Source organism: Salmo trutta, chromosome 17 (genome assembly GCF_901001165.1).
Source record: "Salmo trutta chromosome 17, fSalTru1.1, whole genome shotgun sequence".
Classification (NCBI taxonomy): domain Eukaryota; kingdom Metazoa; phylum Chordata; class Actinopteri; order Salmoniformes; family Salmonidae; genus Salmo; species Salmo trutta.
The window spans coordinates 13664871-13686776 of NC_042973.1; the positions used below are offsets into that span (position 1 = coordinate 13664871).

At 42.6% G+C, this 21906-nt stretch overlaps 1 protein-coding gene across 2 annotated transcripts; it reads right to left on the reverse strand.

Moving 5' to 3' along the window:
• Positions 1–2648: 2648 nt before the first annotated feature.
• Positions 2649–20738, reverse strand: LOC115151635 (hippocampus abundant transcript 1 protein). Of its 2 annotated transcripts, none has more exons than XM_029695733.1 (12): positions 20463–20738; positions 16720–16815; positions 15985–16047; positions 15761–15888; positions 15393–15507; positions 14925–15143; positions 10025–10138; positions 8383–8454; positions 5765–5877; positions 5576–5673; positions 4882–5048; positions 2649–4121 (listed from the first exon to the last, which is right to left on the reverse strand). In XM_029695733.1, the coding sequence occupies exons 1-12, from the start codon at positions 20541–20543 to the stop codon at positions 3915–3917; spliced, it is 1473 nt and encodes a 490-aa protein (XP_029551593.1). In that variant the 5' UTR covers positions 20544–20738; the 3' UTR covers positions 2649–3914. The 2 variants fall into 2 exon arrangements, with proteins under 2 accessions (XP_029551593.1, XP_029551594.1); XM_029695734.1 differs by lacking the exon at positions 20463–20738 and adding an exon at positions 18144–18237.
• Between the last annotated feature and the right edge of the window lie 1168 nt (positions 20739–21906).

Genomic DNA, 21906 nt, shown 5'->3' on the forward strand with positions numbered 1-21906 from the left:
GCTGATATCTCAAAGTGCTGTACAGAAACACAGCACAGTGGCTAGGAAAAACTCCCTAGAAAGGCCAGAACCTAGGAAGAAACCTAGAGAGGAACCAGGCTATGAGGGGTGGCCAGTCCTCTTCTGGCTGTGCCGGGTGGAGATTATAACAGAACATGTCCAAGATGTTCAAATGTTCATAGATGACCAGCAGGGTCAAATAATAATAATCACAGTGGTTGTCGAGGGTGCAACAGCTCAGCCCCTCAGGAGTAAATGTCAGTTGGCTTTCATAGCCGATCACATTCAGAGTATCTCTACCGCTCCTGCTGTTTCTAGAGAGTTGAAAACAGCAGGTCTGGGACAGGTAGCACGTCCGGTAAACAGGTCAGGGTTCCATAACCGCAGACAGAATAGTTGAAACTGGAGCAGCAGCACGACCAGGTGGACTGGGGACAGCAAGGAGTCATCAAGCCAGGCAGTCCTGAGGCATGGTCCTAGGGCTCAGGTCCTCCGAGAGAGACAGAATTAGAGAGAGCATACTTAAATTCACACAGGACACCGGATAAGACAGGAGAAATACTCCAGATATAACAGACTGACCCTAGCCCCCTGACACATAAACTACTGCAGCATAAATACTGGAGGCTGAGACAGGAGGGGTCGGGAGACACTGTGGCCCCGTCCGACGATACCCCCGGACAGGGCCAAACAGGCAGGATATAACACCACCTACACCACCACCTACGAACCAGGGACCCTTGCACACATTAACAACTGACACCCCACGAAGCATCGTTACCCATCGCGCCACAAAAGCCGCGGCCCTTGCAACGCAAGGGGAAACCCTACTTCAAGTCTAAGAGCGAGTGACGTCACCGATTGAAACGCTATTAGCGTGCACCACCGCTAACTAACTAGCCATTTCACATCGGTTACACTCACCCCCCCTTTGACCTCCTCCTTTTCCACAGCAACCAATGATCCGGGTCACAGCACCAATGTAACAGTGTAGGTTCCGTCCCTCTCTTCGCCCCAACCCGGGCTCGAACCAGGGACCCTTGCACACATCAACAACTGACACCCCACGAAGCATCGTTACCCATCGCGCCACAAAAGCCGCGGCCCTTGCAACGCAAGGGGAAACCCTACTTCAAGTCTAAGAGCGAGTGACGTCACTGATTGAAACGCTAATAGCGCGCACCACCGCTAACTAACTAGCCATTTCACATCGGTTACACAAGCCCATGTAATGCTTTGTAGGTTAGCAGTAAAACCTTGAAATCAGCCCTTGCCTTAACAGGAAGCCAGTGTAGAGCCTAGCACTGGAGTAATATCAAATTTTTGGGTTCTAGTCAAGATTCTAGCAGCCGTGATTAGCACTAACTGAAGTTTATTTAGTGCTTTATCCGGGTAGCCGGAAAGTAGAGCATTGCAGTAGTCTAACCTAGAAGTGACGAAAGCATGGATTAATTTTTCTGCATGATTTTTAGACAAAGTTTCAGATTTTTGCAATGTTACGTAGATGGAATAAGCTGTCCTTGAAACAGTCTTGATATGTTTGTCAAAAGAGAGATCAGGGTCCAGAGTAATGCCGAGGTCCTTTACAGTTTTATTTGAGACGACTGTACAACCATCAAGATTAATTGTCAGATTCAAAAGAAGATCTCTTTGTTTCTTGGGACCTAGAACAAGCATCTCTGTTTTGTCCGAGTTTAAAAGTATACAATTTGCCGCCATCCACTTATGTCTGAAACACAAACTTCCAGGGAGGGTAATTTTGGGGCTTCACCATGTTTCATTGAAATGTACAGCTGTGTGTCATCCGCATAGCATTGGAAGTTAACACTATGTTTCTGAATGACATCACCAAGTGGTAAAATATAGTGAAAACAATAGTGGTCCTAAAACAGAGCCTTGAGGAACACAGAAATTTAAAGTTGATTTGTCAGAGGACAAACCATCCACAGAGACAAACTGATATCTTTCCGACAGATAAGATCTAAAGCAGGCCAGAACTTGTCCGTGTAGACCAATTTGGGTTTCCAATCTCTCCAAAAGAACGTGGTGATTGATGGTATCAAAAGCAGCACTAAGGTCTAGGAGCACGAGGACAGATGCAGAGCCTCAGTCTGACACCATTAAAAGGTAATTTACCACCTTCACAAGTGCAGTCTGAGTGCTATGATGGGGTCTAAAACCAGACTAAATTGCCTGATATCCTTATGAATTGTAACTCAGTAAAATCTTTTAAATGGTTGCATTTATATTTTTGTTCAGTATACATTAGCTGGTTTGTCATCTTCAAACTGAGAAGTTGATATGCATCTTGTGGATTTCCTGAAATCGTTGCATTGCAAAATTACCTTACCTAAAAGAAATTGTAAGATAAGAAACATAGCACAAGGTTAAATGTTTTCTTGGGAAAATAACTGCCTGCAATGTATATTTGACAACAGGCGAGATGGAGTCTGCTGCCCAACACAGTATAACTTGGAAAACAAACATAAAAAAATATTATCTTAGAGTGTACAATTAAAGGATATGGGTGGAACCTTAAAATGCATTGACTACCAGATGCATTAACTACAGTATAGACTTGTCATACTGGTTTGGATTTGGCTCAATGTTCTGTTCACCTAAAACAGCACAGGTTTCCCAGCCATAAATCCAACATACATCAAAATATTCCACTTTATTGAAATGCATGGTTCTATACTTAATGTATATTTACAAGGTCAGTCAACAATTATGTTTAAAAGGTTGAAATAAGGCAGCAAAACAATATTACAATACATGAAAAAGAAAACAGCATACAGTATTAAGAAATTGCAATGTTTTACAGAACACCAACTCATAAATAACTAGAGCACACAACTAATATTTCACAACTTTCATGATTCAATATGTACTTTTTTGGTATTTGGTCAATTAGCAAGTTAAAACAAGAGCGCATTGTTTGTACAAGTGAAATGGTTTATAGAAGGCCACTGGAGATGGATCTACGGATTCCGTAACTATGCAACGTGTTGGCTGACGACGAGATATTTAAAAAAGGCAAACCCTTCTTGTATGATCATTTCCTGTAACTGTACGATCTGTACATGTCAGGGACTTGGCCGTGTACACGTACAAATGAGAATAAAAGACTAAAAATACCAAGCCAATCTGTCACACATTCCGTGATGTCAGAGAGCGATCAGGGGGCAATTCAAGATCTCATTGTGGTCCCGTCAAAAAGTAACACACTCCCAACCCCCCAAACAGCATTTTCAAAGCCAAGGGAAGGCACCAGTCAGTCTGACGAAGTGGTAGTAGGAATTCATATAGGCAGCAGTTTGATATGAGCGTCAAAATAAAGGTTGCTTTAAAAATTCAGCTGTACCATTCCAAGTCCATTGCGTTTTCACATTCCATGGTTATGTGGATTAAGGCTTTTTATGCTGAGATCTGGGGAAATGCCACCTGAATTTCCGACTCGGCCCCGCAGTGTCTTTCTCACACCACGTTCCGTAAAGCTGAATGCCCAATTCTAGAGGACAAACCAGTCTTTGTGATGCGTTTATCTTTCTCGGTTGCTTTTGTTGTGCAGAGATGCCCTCTTCTGATTGTGGAACACTGTTCAGAAACAGCCCCGTCTTACCAGGTGTATGTCCCTGAGTGAGCTATGCCCCTGTTCAATATCATCAAAACAACGGTCCAGGGAATATTTTTGTTGTTGTTGTAAAAGTTCAAGGAAAACACAAAAAATCAATAAATATAAGCCATTGCAAATAGTGCCTTTGGATAGAACTTTCTCTCAACAACATATACTCCTATGTATACATATATAGTGGTAACTCTTAATATAGCTTTTAGATTGCTGTCTGTTATACCTATATAAGGAGCTCTCTTTCTTTGTGAAGAGGGAGGGCATCTGGCCTAAGTAGCCAGTGTTACACGTTTGAGTCCTGCAGTAGGGGCTCTTTGGCCTCCCCGGGCGGCCGCAGGCTGTGAGGGTGTCCGTGGGGAGAGCTGTGCTTCTTCCAGCTGCCGGGCCGGAGGCCTAGGTGAGGTTGCTCTGGTATGAAGAGTGCCACCAGGAGCGCTAGTAGCACTGAGCATGCTCCGAAGAGGAAGGGCGGGCCAGGAATGATGGAACTCTGAGGAGAGGACGAAATAAAAGGTTCACATTTTCCATACCTGAAGTGACAAAATTAGGAACATTTAACAAATTAGAGTTACACAAGTGTATTGATACATGATAACTAGTTAACATTAAATAGCGCCCAAAACCCTCTAAGTATGCATAGTGTCTAAATAATCATAGTAACTTTTAAGACAGGGATAGAACCTTGTTAAACTGTCTGGTCATTTTTGAGGAGGTATCCTGGCTGTCAAAACTAACCTTCAAAGTCTACGCTAACTAAGTCAAATGTATTATCTGTCTGGTTCCGGTTGTGTATTGTGAGGCCGAGTAGAGGTTTGATTGGGCCTGAAAATTCAAGCCCCATCGGGTTCGGGCTAAAGATCTAAACAATAAGGCGGAGGAGCAGAAAAGGTTGGGGATGTGGCACTGGGGGCTAACCTGAGGGAGGAGCAGAAAAGGTTGGGGATGTGGCACTGGGGGCTAACCTGAGGGAGGAGCAGAAAAGGTTGGGGATGTGGCACTGGGGGCTAACCTGAGGGAGGAGCAGAAAAGGTTGGGGATGTGGCTCTGGGGGCTAACCTGAGAGAGGAGCAGAAAAGGTTGGGGATGTGGCACTGGGGGCTAACCTGAGGGAGGAGCAGAAAAGGTTGGGGATGTGGCTCTGGGGGCTAACCTGAGAGAGGAGCAGAAAAGGTTGGGGATGTGGCACTGGGGGCTAACCTGAGGGAGGAGCAGAAAAGGTTGGGGTTAGGGATGTGATGTTGGTGGCTAACCTGAGGGAGGAGCTGAAGGTGGGCTTGAGTATGGACCGGAGTGTCCCCGTTGCCATCTGGGGGCGCATCCAGCTCCACGTGGAAGATGTAGAAGATGAAGCCGTAGAGCGCTGGGCCCAGGCCGTTACACAGCCCCCGGATACCTGTCACCATCCCCTGGCCCACTCCTGTGAGATGAGAGCCAACAATAATTTATCGATTGGATTGCATTCAACCTTTACTTCACCAGGCAAGTTAAAGGGATAGTTCAGAAAAATTACATATTTATAATTATTTCCTTTCCTTGAAGGAAACAAACATCTTAAATGTCATTTCACTGAACTCCCCCTTTAACTGAGAACCATTTCTCATTTCCAATTACGACCAGGCCAATAGATGAATCGAAGAACGTGCAAAATCAAATAAAAATGTATTTGTCACATGCGCTGAATACAACTTACCGTGAAATGCTTACATATGAGCCCTTAACCAACAATGAAGAGTTAAAAAGTAAGAAACAATGTGCTAAATAAACTAAAGGAAAAATAGTAATAAAATAACTACAGTATAAAGAGGCTATATACAAAGGGTACCAGTACAGAGTCACTGTGCAGCGGTATGGGTTAATCAAGGTAATTTAGCTAATATGTTCATGTAGATAGAGGGTAAAGTGACTATGCATAGGTGCAAAATAAAACTATAACAAAGTACAAACCTTGTTGGTCTGGTTCAGCAGTGCGGGAAACCAAAGCACTGATTGCTGGGAAAGTGATGCTTGACATGGCTGCTAGAGCCCCTGCTGCCCACATCATCCTGTAGAGAGATGAGAGAAAACAGATTAATTCACTTGAAAGAGTATCTCTTCATTGACCTGAATCAGATGAGTCACTTTAAAAAAGCTTACCATGGCTCGGAGCCAAACCCATACCAGGCGAGCTGTAGTATCTGGAACCCGAGGCCGAGCAAGATAGTGTTCTTGTTCCCGATGGAACGCATGAGTAAACTTAATACTACTGTCTGACAAAAGAAAGAAAAAGATATATATAAAATTGGAAACCATTTATTTGAATGTTAATATTGCATATAATGAATGTTCTCATTAATGCCCAAACCAGGTTAACATAACATGGCAGAGATTGGGATTACAGCGCCTTCAGACAGTATTCATACCGCTTATTCCACGTTTTGTTGTGTTGCAGCCTGAATTCAAAATGGATGAAATACCCCATAATGACTAAGTGGAAACTTTTATAAATTTTAACACATTTATTTTGAAGAGTCAATAATTTGTAGAAGCAGCTTTCAGTTATCTTGGACATGTCTGCATCACCTTTGCTTATATTTATTAATCTGGATTTGGGGATTTCTCTCCCCCCCATTCTTTCTTGCATATTTTCACAAGCTCTGTTAAGTTAGATGGGGAGTGGCAGTGAACAGCAATCTTCAAGTCTTTCCACAGATTTTCAGTGGGATTCAAGTCTGGACTGTGGCTGGGCCACTCAAGGACTTTAACATTCTTGTTCTGAAGCCGGTGACCCGATCCTGTAGGTTCATGCTCTACAACATTCGCAGAGTACGACCCTGCCTCACACAGGAAGCGGCGCAGGTCCTAATCCAGGCACTTGTCATCTCCCGTCTGGATTACTGCAACTCGCTATTGGCTGGGCTCCCTGCCTGTGCCATCAAACCCATACAACTCATCCAGAACGCCGCAGCCCGTCTGGTGTTCAACCTTCCCAAGTTCTCTCACGTCACCCCGCTCCTCCGCTCTCTCCACTGGCTTCCAGTTGAAGCTCGCATCCGCTACAAGACCATGGTGCTTGCCTACGGAGCTGTGAGGGGAACGGCACCTCCGTACCTTCAGGCTCTGATCAGGCCCTACACCCAAACAAGGGCACTGCGTTCATCCACCTCTGGCCTGCTCGCCTCCCTACCTCTGAGGAAGCACAGTTCCCGCTCAGCCCAATCAAAACTGTTCGCTGCTCTGGCACCCCAATGGTGGAACAAGCTCCCTCACGATGCCAGGACAGCGGAGTCAACCACCACCTTCCGGAGACACCTGAAACCCCACCTCTTTAAGGAATACCTGGGATAGGATAAAGTAATCCTTCTAACCCCCCCCCCCCCTTTAAAAGATTTAGATGCACTATTGTAAAGTGGTTGTTCTACTGGATATTATAGGTGAATGCACCAATTTGTAAGTCGCTCTGGATAAGAGCGTCTGCTAAATGACTTAAATGTAATGTAAATGTAAGCCTTCCCAGCATTGCTTTGGCTGTATACTTGGGGTCATTGTCTTGTTGGAACGTAAATCTTTGCCCCCAGTCTAAGGTCATTTGCACTTTGAAGCAGGCTCTCATCAAGGATTTGCCTGTTTTCATTGTTTCCTCTATCCAGTCTCAGTCCCTGCTGCTGAAAAGCATCCCCATAGCATGATGCTGCTGCCACCATGCTTCATGGTAGGGATGGTTTTAGATGGGTGATTAGCTTTGCATAGCGCTTTGCAATCAGACCAAAGAGTTACATTGTCTCATCAGACCACAGAATATTTTGCCTTATGCTCGCAGAGTCTTTCACATGCCTTTTTGCAAACTCTAGGCGTGCGGTCATGTGACTTTTTCTCAGGAGTGTCTTCCGTCTGGCCACTCTTCCATAAAGCCTAGATTGGTGAGGTGCTATAGAGATTGTTCTCCTTCTGGCAGGTTCTCCCATCTTAGCCAAGGAACTATGCAGTTCTGTCAGTGGTCATTGGGTTCCTGGTCACCTCCCTGACCAAGGTCCTTCTTCCAATTGTCTCATTCTTCCCCACTCCTCTCCTCTGTAACTATTCCCCAGGTCGTTGTTGTAAATGAGAATGTGTTGTCAGTCAACTTACCTGGTAAAATAAGGGTTAAACAAATGTTTTCCTTGGTTGCTCAGCCAGATCTAGGCAGTCTGTGTAGTTCCATATTTTTTAAATTTTATTTCCCAATGTTGGAGACAACTGTGCTCTTGGAAACTTTCAACACTGTAGAAATAGTTTTATACCCTTCCCCAGGTATATGCCTCATCACAATTCTATATCAGAGCCCCACGGACAGTTCCTTGGACTTCATGGTATAGTTTCTGCTCTGACATGCACTGTCAACTGTGGTACCTTATATAAACAGTTGAGTTTCTTTCTAAATTATGTTCAAACAATTGAATTGACAACACGTGGACTCCAATCAAGTTGTAGTGAAATCCCAAGGATGATCAAAGGAAATTGGATGCACCCAAGCTAAATTTGGAGTGTAATAGCAAAGGGGTGTGAATACTTATAAAATAATATTTATTTTTCATTTTCAATAAAATTGCACAAAAAAAATAATCTCTAAACACGTTTTCACTTTGTCGTTATGGGGCATTGTGTGTAGATGGGTGAGAAAATAATCTATTTAATCCATTTAGAATTCAGGCTGTAACACAACAAAATGTAGAATAAGTCAAGGGGTATGAGTACTTTATGAAGGCACTGTACATGTTAATTGAATGACAACTAACCTGTGCAACGATTGAAAGCAGTCCTAGAACAGCTATGAAAGCTGCAACACTTTCAGGTGAAAATCCCATAATCTGTAGGGGGAAAAAATTAACAAAATGCATGTGATTGTACTGCCAGTGAGACCAAAGTAACTACACCCATCATCAAGCAAAGACAATGATTTAGCTGAATATACACTACATGTAGACACCCCTGAAATTAGTGGATTTGGCTCTTTCAGCACACAGCCATTCAATCGCCATAGCCAAACATTGGCATTAGAATGGCCCATACTAAAAAGCTCAGTGACTTTCAAAGTGGCACCACCATAGGATGCAACCTTTCCAACAAGTAAGTTTGACATTTCTGCCCAGTCAATTGTAAGTGCTGTTATTGTCAAGTGGAAACGTCTAAGAGCAACAACGGCTCAGCTGCGAAGTGGTAGGCCACTCAAGTACGGGACCGCCGAGTGCTGAAGCGCGTAAAAATAGTCAGCACAAAAACTGTTTGCCGGAAGCTTCCAAGAAATGGGTTTCCATGGCCGAGCAGCCACACACAAGCTTAAAATCACCATGCGCAATACCAAGCGTCAGCTGGAGTGGTGTAAAGTTCGCCGCCATTGCACTCTGGAGCAGTGGAAACACGTTCTCTGGAGTGATGAATCATGCTTTACCATCTGGCAGTCCGACGGAAAAATCTGGGTTTGGCAGATACCAGGAGAACGCTACCTGCCCCAATGCAAAGTGCCAACTGTAAAGTTTGTTGGAGGAGGAATAATGGTCTGGGGCTGTTTTTCATGGTTCGGCTAGGCCCTGTTGTTCCGGTGAAAGGAAATCTTAACTCTACAGCAACATTCTAGACAATTCTGTGCATCCAACTTTGGGGAAGGCCCCTTCTTGTTTCAGCATGACAATGCCCCCATGCACAAAGTGACTTCCATACAGAAATGGTTTGTCGAGATCAGTGTGGAAGAACTTGACTGGCCAAAGCCCTGACCTCAACCCCATCAAACACCTTTTGGATGAATTGGATGCTGATTGCAAGCCAGGCCTAATTGTCCAACATCAGTGTCCAACCTCACTAACGCTCTTGTGGCTAAATGGAAGCAAGACCCTGCAGCAATGTTGCAACACCTAGTGGAAAGCCTTCCCAGAAGAGTGGAGGCTGTTAGCAAATGGGGGACCATCTCCATATTAATGCCCATGATTTTGGAATGAGATGTTCGACGAGCATGTAGTGTAGCTGCAAGCTGCAAAGAACAGCAATGAACAGTGTAACGGACCATTTATGAAATTACTTTGCAATGTTCTTCAAATGAACTATAGTCAAACCCCCTCGACAAGTCTGCCAAATATTTTGACTTTGAAGGGGACTTGACCTCCGTGACATTGATCATGGCAATAACAACTCAAAAGGTAAGTTTGTCTTATGTACAGGATACACCGTCCAACGAAATTCTTACTTGCAGGTTCCTTCTCAACAATGCAACAACAATAAGAAATAATACAATATAACAATACAAACAAAGTAAATGGTAGTAGAATAGAATAAACATTTGAGCATAATTTTAATACAGGAAGGAGGTGGACACATCTGACATGCATCTCACACACACACTGTTTATTTGGGCCACACGTTTGACAGAATACATTGCAGACAGACCTGTCGTAAGTAGAGAAAGAAGCTGGAGTACTGGCCAGCCTCGGGAAGGTAGGACAGGAACACTGTTATACAGATGAGCAGCACAGTGGAATCCTGGCCCACTTTCCTTAGAGACTGGAGACAGAAAGCAAAGGTTTAGATTGGTGATAACAATATGATGTACAATGAACACCCATCCACTCCTTCACACATCTCATGGCAGAAAGAAGGCCTTCTATGAGAACTGGGTCACAACCAGAGAGCAAGCGAGAGATTTCGCTCAGACTAAAAAAAGAATAATCCTTTAGCCTCATTGTTGTAGGTCAATCCAGGGCTCTAGACTAGCTTTTTCCACTAACCTTTTGGTCGCACCAATTTTTAAATGACCTGACTAATAATGACTAGCCATCTTCACATGCCCTTCTGTTCTTGCATTGTTTTGGATAGATTTACTCAGGGTTCAATGTTAACTTTTTTCCCTCACTGGCAGTTAATGCATTGGGGTGTATGCTTTCTCTCTATATCCAGCTACATGTGGTTATTATTTAATTATGTATTAAAAGCTGTATGATATAATTTTACAATGCAAGAGATTACTCTATTTCATACAACTGCATTAGATTAATTGCATAAATGTTTGTTTCTAAAGCAGGTCTGTAATTATTTATTACATCTCAAAATAGGATGTTGCCCCTTTAAGACCGACTGCAAAATAGATATTGATACTGTACGCCTACAGTGGGCTAGCCAAGGCCTACAGTGGGCTAGCCAAGGCCTACAGTGGGCTAGCCAAGGCCTACAGTGGGCTAGCCAAGGCCTACAGTGGGCTAGCCAAGGCCTACAGTGGGCTAGCCAAGGCCTACAGTGGGCTAGCCAAGACCAATGCTAGGTGTCTTTTTGTAGCTTTCTCTTTATAGACTATCAACAATAGCCAGTAGAATAATTTTTTTATCAGTGACAAGTAAGACAACAGATGGTAGCCTATGATTAAAAAAGTAAGCTATTTCATCTAACATATCCAGAGAATTAGGGGTGTAAGGGTAAATGTATTCGTATTGAACATTGGGTATGGGGACCTTGGTTCGGTCCGCACGGTGAACCCGAATAAAATTAAATAAATTATAATAATCAAACAACGCCTATAGGCTATGCATGTTGTAATCAAAATTCGGGAACTTGTTCTGTACGATTACGAGTGGTGGGGTCGATAAACCAGGATTCTCCATCATCGTCTAAATCTCCAGTTTGAGAACATTTTGGCTTCACAGTAGATTACACTGGCAATGGACAGAGCGTTAACAGTAGTATGTAGCCACTGCTCAACCAGAATAGCCTATGCAGCTCCCAGCCCCTCAAATATGTTGACACATTTACGCTGACATCACCCAAGGATTCATACCACCAGGAAGGAGCAAGACGGAAACGCAAAAAATAAATAAACGTCATCTCCCCGCTGCATTCGATCAGCTCTTCGCAGCGGATTCTGAAAAGGCCAAATAAATTACAATAGCGATAGGTATGTTTAGCCTATAGCCACGGATATGCTCCCATTCTCGGTGGTTTAGAATAGGGGATTTCAGCACCTTGTGTAAGTCCTAAGTCCTAATCCTATTTATTTGCATATCTGATTCCAAATCGGTTATTTTTCCTGCAGTTGGAACAGACTGGAATCTGATTTCAAGCCACCTTCATAGGTGGTTTGAAGTCAGATAGAAATCTGATTCCTGGCCATGTGACTTGTGTCTGAACGGTCAAATCTGATTTATTTGCCCTCAAGTAGTTTTTAGACTTAAACATATCTTGTTGCTTGGTAGCTACACTGTTGACAGTTTGACAAGAACATGTGGTAGCTAACTACCTAGTAAATTGTTTACAAACAAATGTGTGAATGTGCTAGAATGCTAAACAGCTACCTAGTTGACTGCTGTGGCTAGCCAAAAAGGACTAATTTTGAAAGTTGGATCATCTTATCCTTTGAGGCTTTAAAAGTGTTTTTACACTATGATTTTGAACATTCAAAGCAACTGAGAAACGTCCATGATAAGAAGGGTTGTCACCTTAGTTTGAAACATAACTTCTGAGTGATAGGAAGCACAAGTACCGCCACCAATCAGCCTACACCACTGCACACCGGTCATTACTATGACAACTAGCATAGCCTTGTCAGTAAATGACTGCTGTCTGAACACACACAAATCTGATTTGGTCACTCGTAACTTGCTGTTTTGACCATCAGTAGTCCAAAACAGATTTAAAAAACAAAACAGATTTGAGCATTAAGGCTTGCAGTGTGAACAAGGCTTTAGTGACAGCCCATCTCATTGCCCCGCCCGGAGTGGGAGAAGTACTGTGCTACAGACACGCCCCCTTTATGAGAGTCTCAAGTGTGCATATTTTTGTCTTTGTAAGAAAACCTTATAGCATAGGCCTATACAATGTCCGAGCCATGTTTACATATTGATTTCACACGCATATTGCACTTTATTTTAGTGTTGTTGATTAATCGTGTTTTCATTTAAGAAAAGTTGTTATTCCTGATGGTGTTCTCATCAGGCATTATATGACACATGATCATATATGGAATCAGGAATATCAGCCCTTTGTATTTTTTATTTAACGACAGTAACTGTTGGCATTTCATTTTCCCGCTGTACCGAAATGTGACCCCAAAACTGCAATACGTACCAAACCGTGGGTTTGGTGAACCATTACACCCCCACTTAATAGTTAACTACCGAAAAACTACTAGCCAGGCTACACGATGTGTTGAATTGGATATCTCTTTAGTCTGTCATTTTTTTTATGGGCTAGGCCTACCTGCTGTAAAGTCTAACTCTCTCCTCTGGCACACACACAGCTGATGCACACCAAGTAATAGCTATAACTCAGTAATTAGCAAGGAATATCAACAAATGTGCCCACATGGGTCTCAGTGTTTCCCCTATATTCATTTAGCAGTTGCGGACCACTCCAAAAAATCTATACAAATAAAAATTGTAATAATTTTTCAGGGTTAACTTAAAATGAGTAAAACCAGATATAATGTATGTAGAAAAAGATTATGGCGCTATATATTTTTTAAAACAAGATATTTGAGAACTAACAACCACCAAAATAAAACATTGACAGTCAGGAAGAATATCAAATTCCAAAAATGTCATGGCATTGATTGTTATGTTTGATTCACTCAGCATAAGAACACGGCATAAGCCATGGCAAAATGTGTAGAATTTCAGGAAATTCTCTCTCAGCCCCATGACAAAGTGAGCACAATTGCAGGAAATTTGCTTTAAAACTACAAAATGTACCCCCCCAATTCTGATCTGAGTAATTGTTTAATATGACCTTGGACAAGTAAAACAAATCTATTCGGTCAACTCAAATCTAAATTCTTCTAGTCAGACTATTTTCTTTTCTTGTTCCGGACAAGCGTTAATGTCGAGCCCTGTGTGATGTTGATTTATTTTAGCAACATAGCCTTCCCACTCAACATTGCCTGAGGAAGACCTGTTAAGTTGTGCCATGAGTAGCTGCTGTACATTGTGTAATTTAGCTTCAAACATTTAATGGCGCAGCCCCTCGGCGATTTGGAGTATTATGAAATGTGCTTTTCAGACCCCTCTCTATGTATATAGTATGTTAATAATTCCCCTGTTTTGCCTCTGTGTATACCATGTAGCACTCCCTCCCCCCTTCAAACAACAGTTTGCGATGTCCCTACCCCCCAATGAAACTTACATTTCAAACGGTTAAGGTAAGAGTTACGTTTAGGGACGGGACATCCCAAGGATACCAGATAGCACGGACCACCAAACAACCCATTTTAGGAGAGGTCAGGTTTGCATGATGTAGAACACACCCTGGTCTAAACGCTTGTTCCTTGTGCTGGGTAAATCCCATTGTGGTTTTAAAAAATGATGTTTGTGTGCCATTTCAGCACGGTTAACCAGTTTAGGGCACTGTTGGTTTCTATGCCCAATTAGAAAGACATTGTTCAGAACTAAAAGCTGAGGTACACTAACATGGCCTGTACCAAACAATTCAGTCCAAATGCATGAACAAGACCAACTGAGATGTATGCATTTGTGAAGAGAAACTGACCAATTGTAATGTGGTTCGTTGTAAGGGTGTAACCTCTTGCAACTAACCACATTACAATTGGTCAGTTTCTCTTCCCAAATGCATACAACATCTCAGTTGGTCTTGTTCTTTTATGAAATCTAATGAAAACATTAAGTGATGGAGTTATTGTGGAGGCAAATGGTAAGACTGAAGAGGACCACTGGTAACATGAGTAGCTAGTTGAAAGTGTCAACACACAACCAGATGCTATAATGCTTCCATAAGGGAAGCCATGGCTGTCAGTCAAGAGGACAAGGTCTTGCAGCACAGCCATTCTCACCACGTTCTATTACTGAGCCCTCTTTTTACCAAGAACAATACCTGCCTCCACCACCAATTCCGTTGATACCATTGTGTGTCTGTGTCCCCCCCACACACGTTATTTTTGAATTCTAAACTTTCCCCATCATCAGGACTGTGACGCGGTAGAAAGGAAATGTCCATGTTCTCCTCGGTCTCAGAGACCCACCAAATTCTAGCTACTACCACTGATCAGTGCAGAAGTGAAGGACACATCTTCAACAGGTTTGAGAATGTTTCCCAAACAAGCCAATATATTTGTACATTGGTAGGACTAGGCTAACCCTTTATTTCTTGAATCCTCATGTAATTTGCCATAAAGCCTATTGATGTCAAGAGAAGGCATCTCATTTGGCCAATCCAAATTGAACTCTAAAAGCACACTAATGGGGTACATAAACATAACAGTTGGATAATTCATGGGGTAGAGAAACAATACAGTTGGGTAATTAATGGGGTACAGAAACTGACAGCCTTTAGAAGTGGACCATGTACTCACAGCAAAGGGGTCGGCCTGCTCCCAGGAGATGGGAGCCCCCCAGGATGCTGGCCTCATCTTCTCAGGCAGAGACTCTGGCACGGCCACCAGGATGAAGCAGATGTCCAGCATAGCGATGGCCGAGGCCAGCACCACCACCAGGCCGTCACCATACACACGGCCCAGGTAGGCTCCGATGGCCGGGCTCGTCACCAGGCTAGCAGCAAAGGTGGCCGACACCTAACGGACAAGAGTAGAGGTGGTTTACTGACTAAATCTTCAACTACCACTCTTTAAATCAAATTGGAGTTTCACTTTCTTGAGTTTGTGCAAAATGTCTACTTTGTTTAGTGGGGACCAAAATGCAAATAGGTTCTAAAGGATATAACTATTTTAGCCACAAATGGACCACAAATCACTGAATCAAAAAAGGTGAGGTGGTAAACTTGAAGATTAGAATAAATTGTGTAGGTAATGTCTGATACACACCAGTCCATAGGCCATGCTGCGTTCATGCTCCTGCGTGATGTCAGCCACATAGGCAAAGACCACAGAGAAGGTTACAGCAAACACACCGGACACTGATATAACTGCAAAATACCACCTGAAACAGAGGCAGGATATGGCACTCAGTTATTATTACACTTGACTCTCAGTTCCATCTCAACACATCACATTATATTAGCTAATGAATCTTGCATAAAATATAGAATAGTGTAGAGTAGAACAGTATGAAATTCAGCATGAAGTTCAGATCTTCCCAATTTGTTTAACCACAATAGATTCCATAGAACTAGGATTCATTTGAATGGTGATCTCAGTAACTATGGACTCTCTCTGGTTGCGTGCCATCGTACCAGGGGCTTATCTTCATCAGTGGAATGGGAGCGCATGTGAAGAAAACAGTAAGCAGGAGAAAAGACTTCCGACCCCACACATCAGACAGGGCACCAATCAGAGGAGCACTCAGGAAAGACAGCAGGCCCTGAAAGACAATAAGACACACCCAATGAATGGAAATAGAATTGAAGTGTAACTAGATGTGCTGTTCAAAATAATAACACACGTTCAAACACCATACCTTTACCCCCTGGATCAAGCCATTCATTAGAAACGTATGCTTCGGGAATGTCTCATGTAGGACCTGGATAACAAGGGGATAAGGACACATAGTGGAGACTTAATTGTGATTATAAACTGGGTGGTTCGAGCCCTGAATGCTGACTGACTGACAGCCATGGTACATTTAAGCAAGAAGGCCCAAGGGTGATTGGTATATGGCCAATATACCATGGCTAAGGGCTGTTCTTAAGAATGACGCAACACGGAGTGCCTAGATACAACCCTTACCCGTGGTATATTGGCCATTTAACACAAACCCCGAGGTGCCGTATTGCTATTATAAACTAGTTAAAATGTGATTAGAAAAGTAAGAATAAATATTTTGTCATACCCGTGGTATACGGTCTCATATACCACAGCTTTCAGCCAACCAGCATTCAGGGCTCGAACCACCCAGTTTATAACAGACCGTATACCACGGGTATGACAAAACATGTATTTTTACTGCTCTAATTATATTGGTAACTAGTTTATAATAGCAATAAGGCACGTCAGGGTTTGTGATCTATGTCCAATATACTAAGGCTAAGGGCTGTGTCAAGGCACTGCGTTGCATCGAGCATTAAAAACAGCCCTTAGCCGTTGTAAATTGTCCATATACCAATCCCCCAGGGGCCTTATTGTTTAAACAGTTTCATCAGCAGCCAACAAATCATACTGTTTGAAATAATAGGTAATAAAGACGACAACCTACCACCAAAGTGGGTGCTGTAAGAAGGCCCCAGGCAAAAAATTCCAAAAAGATGACAATTACAGCATGGTAGACGCTGGGAGCTCCGAAACCTTGTGCCTGGTGAACAGAGTAGAAGTATGTCAATGTAAGTATGTCAACAAGCAATACTCAATGATCTTACTTTCAAATAAGATATATTTAAAGGTAAACTCAGCAATAGGACATCATTATACACAGTGTGGCAACTTCCTGCTTACAGTCATCAACAACAGAATTCATATCTGCCACTATTGACTCTTCTAAAGTTACATTTCCCACATTGGAAGAGCCAGTAGTGGCAGTCTTGGCAAATTTGACTTTTGTTAGCAGGAATATGGTCCCCTGTGTATGATTATACACTATGGCCAAAAGTATGTGGACATCCCTTCCAATTAGTGGATTCAGCTGTTTCAGCCACACCTCTTGTTGACGGGTGTATAAAATTGAGCACACTACCATGCAATCTCCATAGACAAACACTGGCAGTAGAATGGACCGTACTTAAGAGCTCAGTGACTTTCAACATGGCAGTCTAGGGCTGGGCGGTGTACCGTATTTTACAATATACCGGTATTGATGCATGGACTGATTTGGGTTTTTACTTTACCTTCTATAACGGCATTTGAATGTTTGATTTGTTAAATGTGATACGCCGTGTTTAATGTCAATTTTTATAGTTTATTTCGCTACTTGAGTCATCTCTCTCCGCTCTCTCTCCATGTAGCTTTCCACAGACCAAGCCCCGCCCTGCCTCTCAAGAAGCGCATTTGTTGTCAGTGATGCCAACTTTGCAATTTGTTGCTAGATTTAGCAACTTTTCAGACTACCCTGGCAACCTTTTTTTCAAACAGCACCTAGCAACAAATTTAGCTACTTTTAAAAATGTATTTTGAACTTTTAGCAACTTTTGAAAAGTGACTCAAATGCTAAAATGCATGCATTTCCCCTCTAAATGACACAAAAACGATTTTCTCTGTCACACAATCAGTCACAACACACGTGCCTGGCTGCAAAAGTGCATTGCGAGTAACGTCAGCAGCAGGCGCTCATCTCGAACACTGGCAGTAGCAGGCCAGCAGCAATTACAGCAAATTGCAAATCATTGTTGGCTGACTGCAGCAGAAGTAGTACAGATTCGACGAGCCAAACCCAATGAATATAGTTGGTCACGAATGCTTGATCTTGAACAGAACTTACAACATCAATCAACATGTCTCAATCAAAATTGTACAGAAAAGAGTGGGAGTCTGTACCTGAACAAATGTCAAATCATATTTTTTGCTGAGATGGCCAGTCAATTTGAGAAACGTTATTGTGTATTCTACGTAATGACGCAGTTTTACATTATCACGCAATGACATCACAACGTCATTTAGCAACAAATCAACCTGCCTCTAGCAACTTACCCTGAAAATGAGTTGGCAACACTGTTAGTTGTTCCTCGACCACAAGACACCTGCGTTCAGTCTGCATGGTCAATGCAGCACATGCAACAATGTTGATGGCAACAAAGCTGTTTTCAATCTGCTTCTTCATATAAATCCAATAGCGTTCTATAAATTACACTATTAGTTTGTTTTGCTCACATATGCAAACAGCTAGTTTGTCTTTTCTTAGCAAGTTGGGCCTAAATCTTGTTAGCCGCTAATGCTAATCGCTAGGTAGCTAGCTAATAAATGTACAGGAGTCAGAATAAACATAATTAGTTATACTGGCTGATAATACCAGTGATGGTGTAGTTCAAAATCAGCATGTTGTTTGTGCAACTGTACCTTCTTAATCAAAGAGGAATACAAGAAGCATTAATATGTTAGCTACATTAAGTAGCTAAGAGAAAACAGTCAATGTAGCCAAAGATTATAGGGTCCCCTAGGAAACAATTATCAACACTTTGGTTCCTACCTATCACAATAACTCCTCCCTGGCATTCTCCTTCGTTTTCATGGCAAACAACACTATTCAAAGTGCCCACTATCATATTCTAACTATAGAATTAAAATAATCATTCTATTTCCATGATTCCAACTTTTGTTGGAGTGTTTTGCTCTAAATCATATGTCAAATCGCTATTGCAATATTTGGTTCAAAATAAGGTTTAGATTGTTTGCCTATACAGTGCAGCCCTTCATGGCAGAGTGGAAATTATCTCAAACGAGTGCAGTAAATGCAGAAATATACGAAAATGCAAAAAAATATTTGGGGTTGAATTGAACAGTATAAAACAATCAGAATGGAGAAAGACCCATTGAAATCAATTAGAATGTATGTGTTGCCACCCTGAGGTCATGCACTACTTATAAAGCAAAAAAAAAAGTAAAAAATAGTGTAAACATTTTTTTTAATACCGCGATATGGTATTTTGGCCATATCGCCCAGCACTACGTGGCACCCTAATAAGCTGCCACCTTTCCAACAAGTTAGCTTGTCAAATTTCTGCCCTTGTCAACTGTAAGTGCTGTTATCGTGAAGTGGAAACATCTAGGAGCAACAACGGCTCAGCCCCGAAGTGGTAGGCCACACAAGCTCACAGAACCGTACCGCTGAGTGCAGAGGCGCGTGTTTAAAAAAATAAACAAATAAAAATTGCCTGTCCTCGGTTGCAACACCCATTACAGAGTTCCAAACTGCTGCAGGAAGCAACGTCAGCACAAGAACTGTTCGTCTGGAACATCATGAAATGGGTTTCCATGGCTGAGCAGCCGCACACAAGCCTAAGATCGCAATGCCAAGTATTGGCTGGAGTGGTGTAAAGCTCACTGCCATTGGACTCTGGAGCAGTGGAAACACGTTCTCTGGAGTGATGAATCATGCTTCATCATCTGGCAGTCCGAAAGAAGAATCTGGATTTGGCGGATGCCTGGAGAACGCTACCTGCCAGAATGCATAGTGCCTACTGTAAAGTTTGGTGGAGTAGGAATAATAGTCTGGGGCTGTTTTTCATGGTTCGAGCTAGGCCCCGTAGTTCCAGTGAAGGGGAATCTCAACGCTACAGCATACAATAACATTCTAGACGTTTCTGTACTTCCAACTTTGTGGCAACAGTCTGGGGAAGGCTCTTTCCTGTATCAGCATGACAATGCCCCTGTGCACAAAGCGAGGTCCATACAGAAATGGTTTGTCGAGATCAGTGTGGAAGAACCTTACTGGCCTGCAGAGAGCCCTGACCTCAACCCCATCGAATACCTTTGGAATGCCAACTGTGAGTCTGGCCTAATCGCCCAACATCACTACCCGACCTCACTAATGCTCGTGGCTGAATGGAAGCATGTCCCCGCAGAAATGTTCCAACATCTAGTGGAAAGCCTTCTCAGAAGAGTGGAGGCTGTTATAGCAGCAAAGTTGAGACCAACTCCATATTAATGCCCATGAATTTGGAATGAGATGTTCGACGAGCAGGTGTACACATACTTTTGGTCATGTAGTGTAGCTACCATACTGCTGAGTGAGAAGCTATACCTTTACTAGAGGATGACTAGCTAACGTTACACGGAACTAAACAAGCAGCCAACGTTAGTTAGCACCAGCAGATACGTTAGCTAGCTGACGTAGCTAGCACTGTTGTTTTTGAGAGGACTAGGAAGAGGCATCGGAACTTCCCCCAGGGCGCTGGCAAGCAGAACGAGCTAGCGCGTTAAATTTCACATATTGTAGACAGACATACCACATGCGGCAAACTAATCTCAAGAAATTCGATGCCAAATAGTGCGATTTTGGTGTAAACTCACCGTTCCTCCATCCTTGATAATAATTTTTTTCGCCAGCAGGAGACTGCGATTCGCCCGTTTCTTCTTTTTGCTCTGTGTCATATTACCATTCTAGTTATTTGTTTAATAAGAATATATCTGTGAAGAAATTTAAGACAAACTATTTAAATCAGATTATGTTGGATAAGAAACGGAATAAATCAAATGTTCCAACTAAAAGGGCTGTTTCGTCCATTCACTCAGCCACCGCCATCTTTGCAAAAACATTGTTAAAACGTAATGACGTCTCATCACACGATGTTCTGACGTGGATGTACCCGCGATCAAAGATTATGCCGCGTTCAAAACAACTGCGAATTTGAAATTCTCCGACTTCCGACTTGTGCGTTCAAAACAACTGGGAACTTGGAAAAAAACGAGCTCCGACTGGGAAAAGTCCATTTGAACGGTCATCCAACTCGGAATTCCATCTCCTGAATTCGGGCCTCTTTCTTGAGCTCAGACCTGAAGATCACTAACGTCATGAATTGACCTCGTATTGCCGCGTTCAAAACTACTGGAATCTCGGAAAAATATAAGGTCAAATCATGACAAACATATTCAGTTCATATACATATTATTCATATTTAATTCAGTGATCGAAATTATGACACCATCCTCTGTAGCCTATTCCAGCAGGCTATTGGGAAACAAGTACTTCTTACCTTGCAATTAATCTTAAGCAAGCTGCTTAATCGTTCAGGTTACATTTTGCCTACATCTTTTCTAGGCTACTGTAGACTACTTGAAATGAGATGTAGGCCTATCAGGGGCTATAGGCTTCCTGCCTTTATCTAAGGAAACCATAGCAAAGTCAAATTACAATCATAAACCCAGATTTTAATCTGCAGCCTATGCCTATTAAAATGCAAATCTTGAAAATGGGCCATTTATAACGGTTTGAAGTCTTAACTCCCGAGTGGCACAGCGGTGTAAGGCACTGCATCGCAACGCTAGAGGCGTCACTTGAGACCCGGGTTTGAACCCAGGCTGTATCACAGAAGCCGTTATCTGCAGTCCCATAGGGTGGCCCACAATTGGCCTCGCATCGTCTGGGTTAGGGGAGGGTTTGGCCGGAGGGGCATTACAAGTAGGCCGTCATTGTAAATAAGAATTTGTTCTTAACTGACTTGCCTTGTTAAATAAAGGTTAAATAAAAGAAAAATGAAAACATCTGGCACATAATGACAGCACAATTGCCAGAAAATAGCCTAGCATAATTTTTTTTTAATGTTCTTCCAAGTGTTTCTTGCTCAGAGATTGAGATCCTCCGTCCAACTTTCATCCCTAAAACTTTCCTGTCGGATTTATCTATAGTAATGCACATGCACAAAGGGGATTTATTTACAATTATAAACTAGGTAGTTCAAGCCCTGAATTGGCTGAAAGCCGTGGTGTATCAGACAGTATACCACAAGTTTGACCA

Coding starts and splice junctions, on each gene's coding strand:
- LOC115151635 (XM_029695733.1), bottom strand. CDS start 20,543: ATGACACAGAGCAAAAAGAAGAAACGGGCGAATCGCAGTCTCCTGCTG. Junction 10,139..14,924: donor AGCAGGCCGACCCCTTTGCT/GTGAGTACATGG, acceptor TTCTGTCTCCAG/TCTCTAAGGAAAGTGGGCCA. Junction 4,122..4,881: donor ACCTTCAGCTCCTCCCTCAG/GTTAGCCACCAA, acceptor TCCTCTCCTCAG/AGTTCCATCATTCCTGGCCC.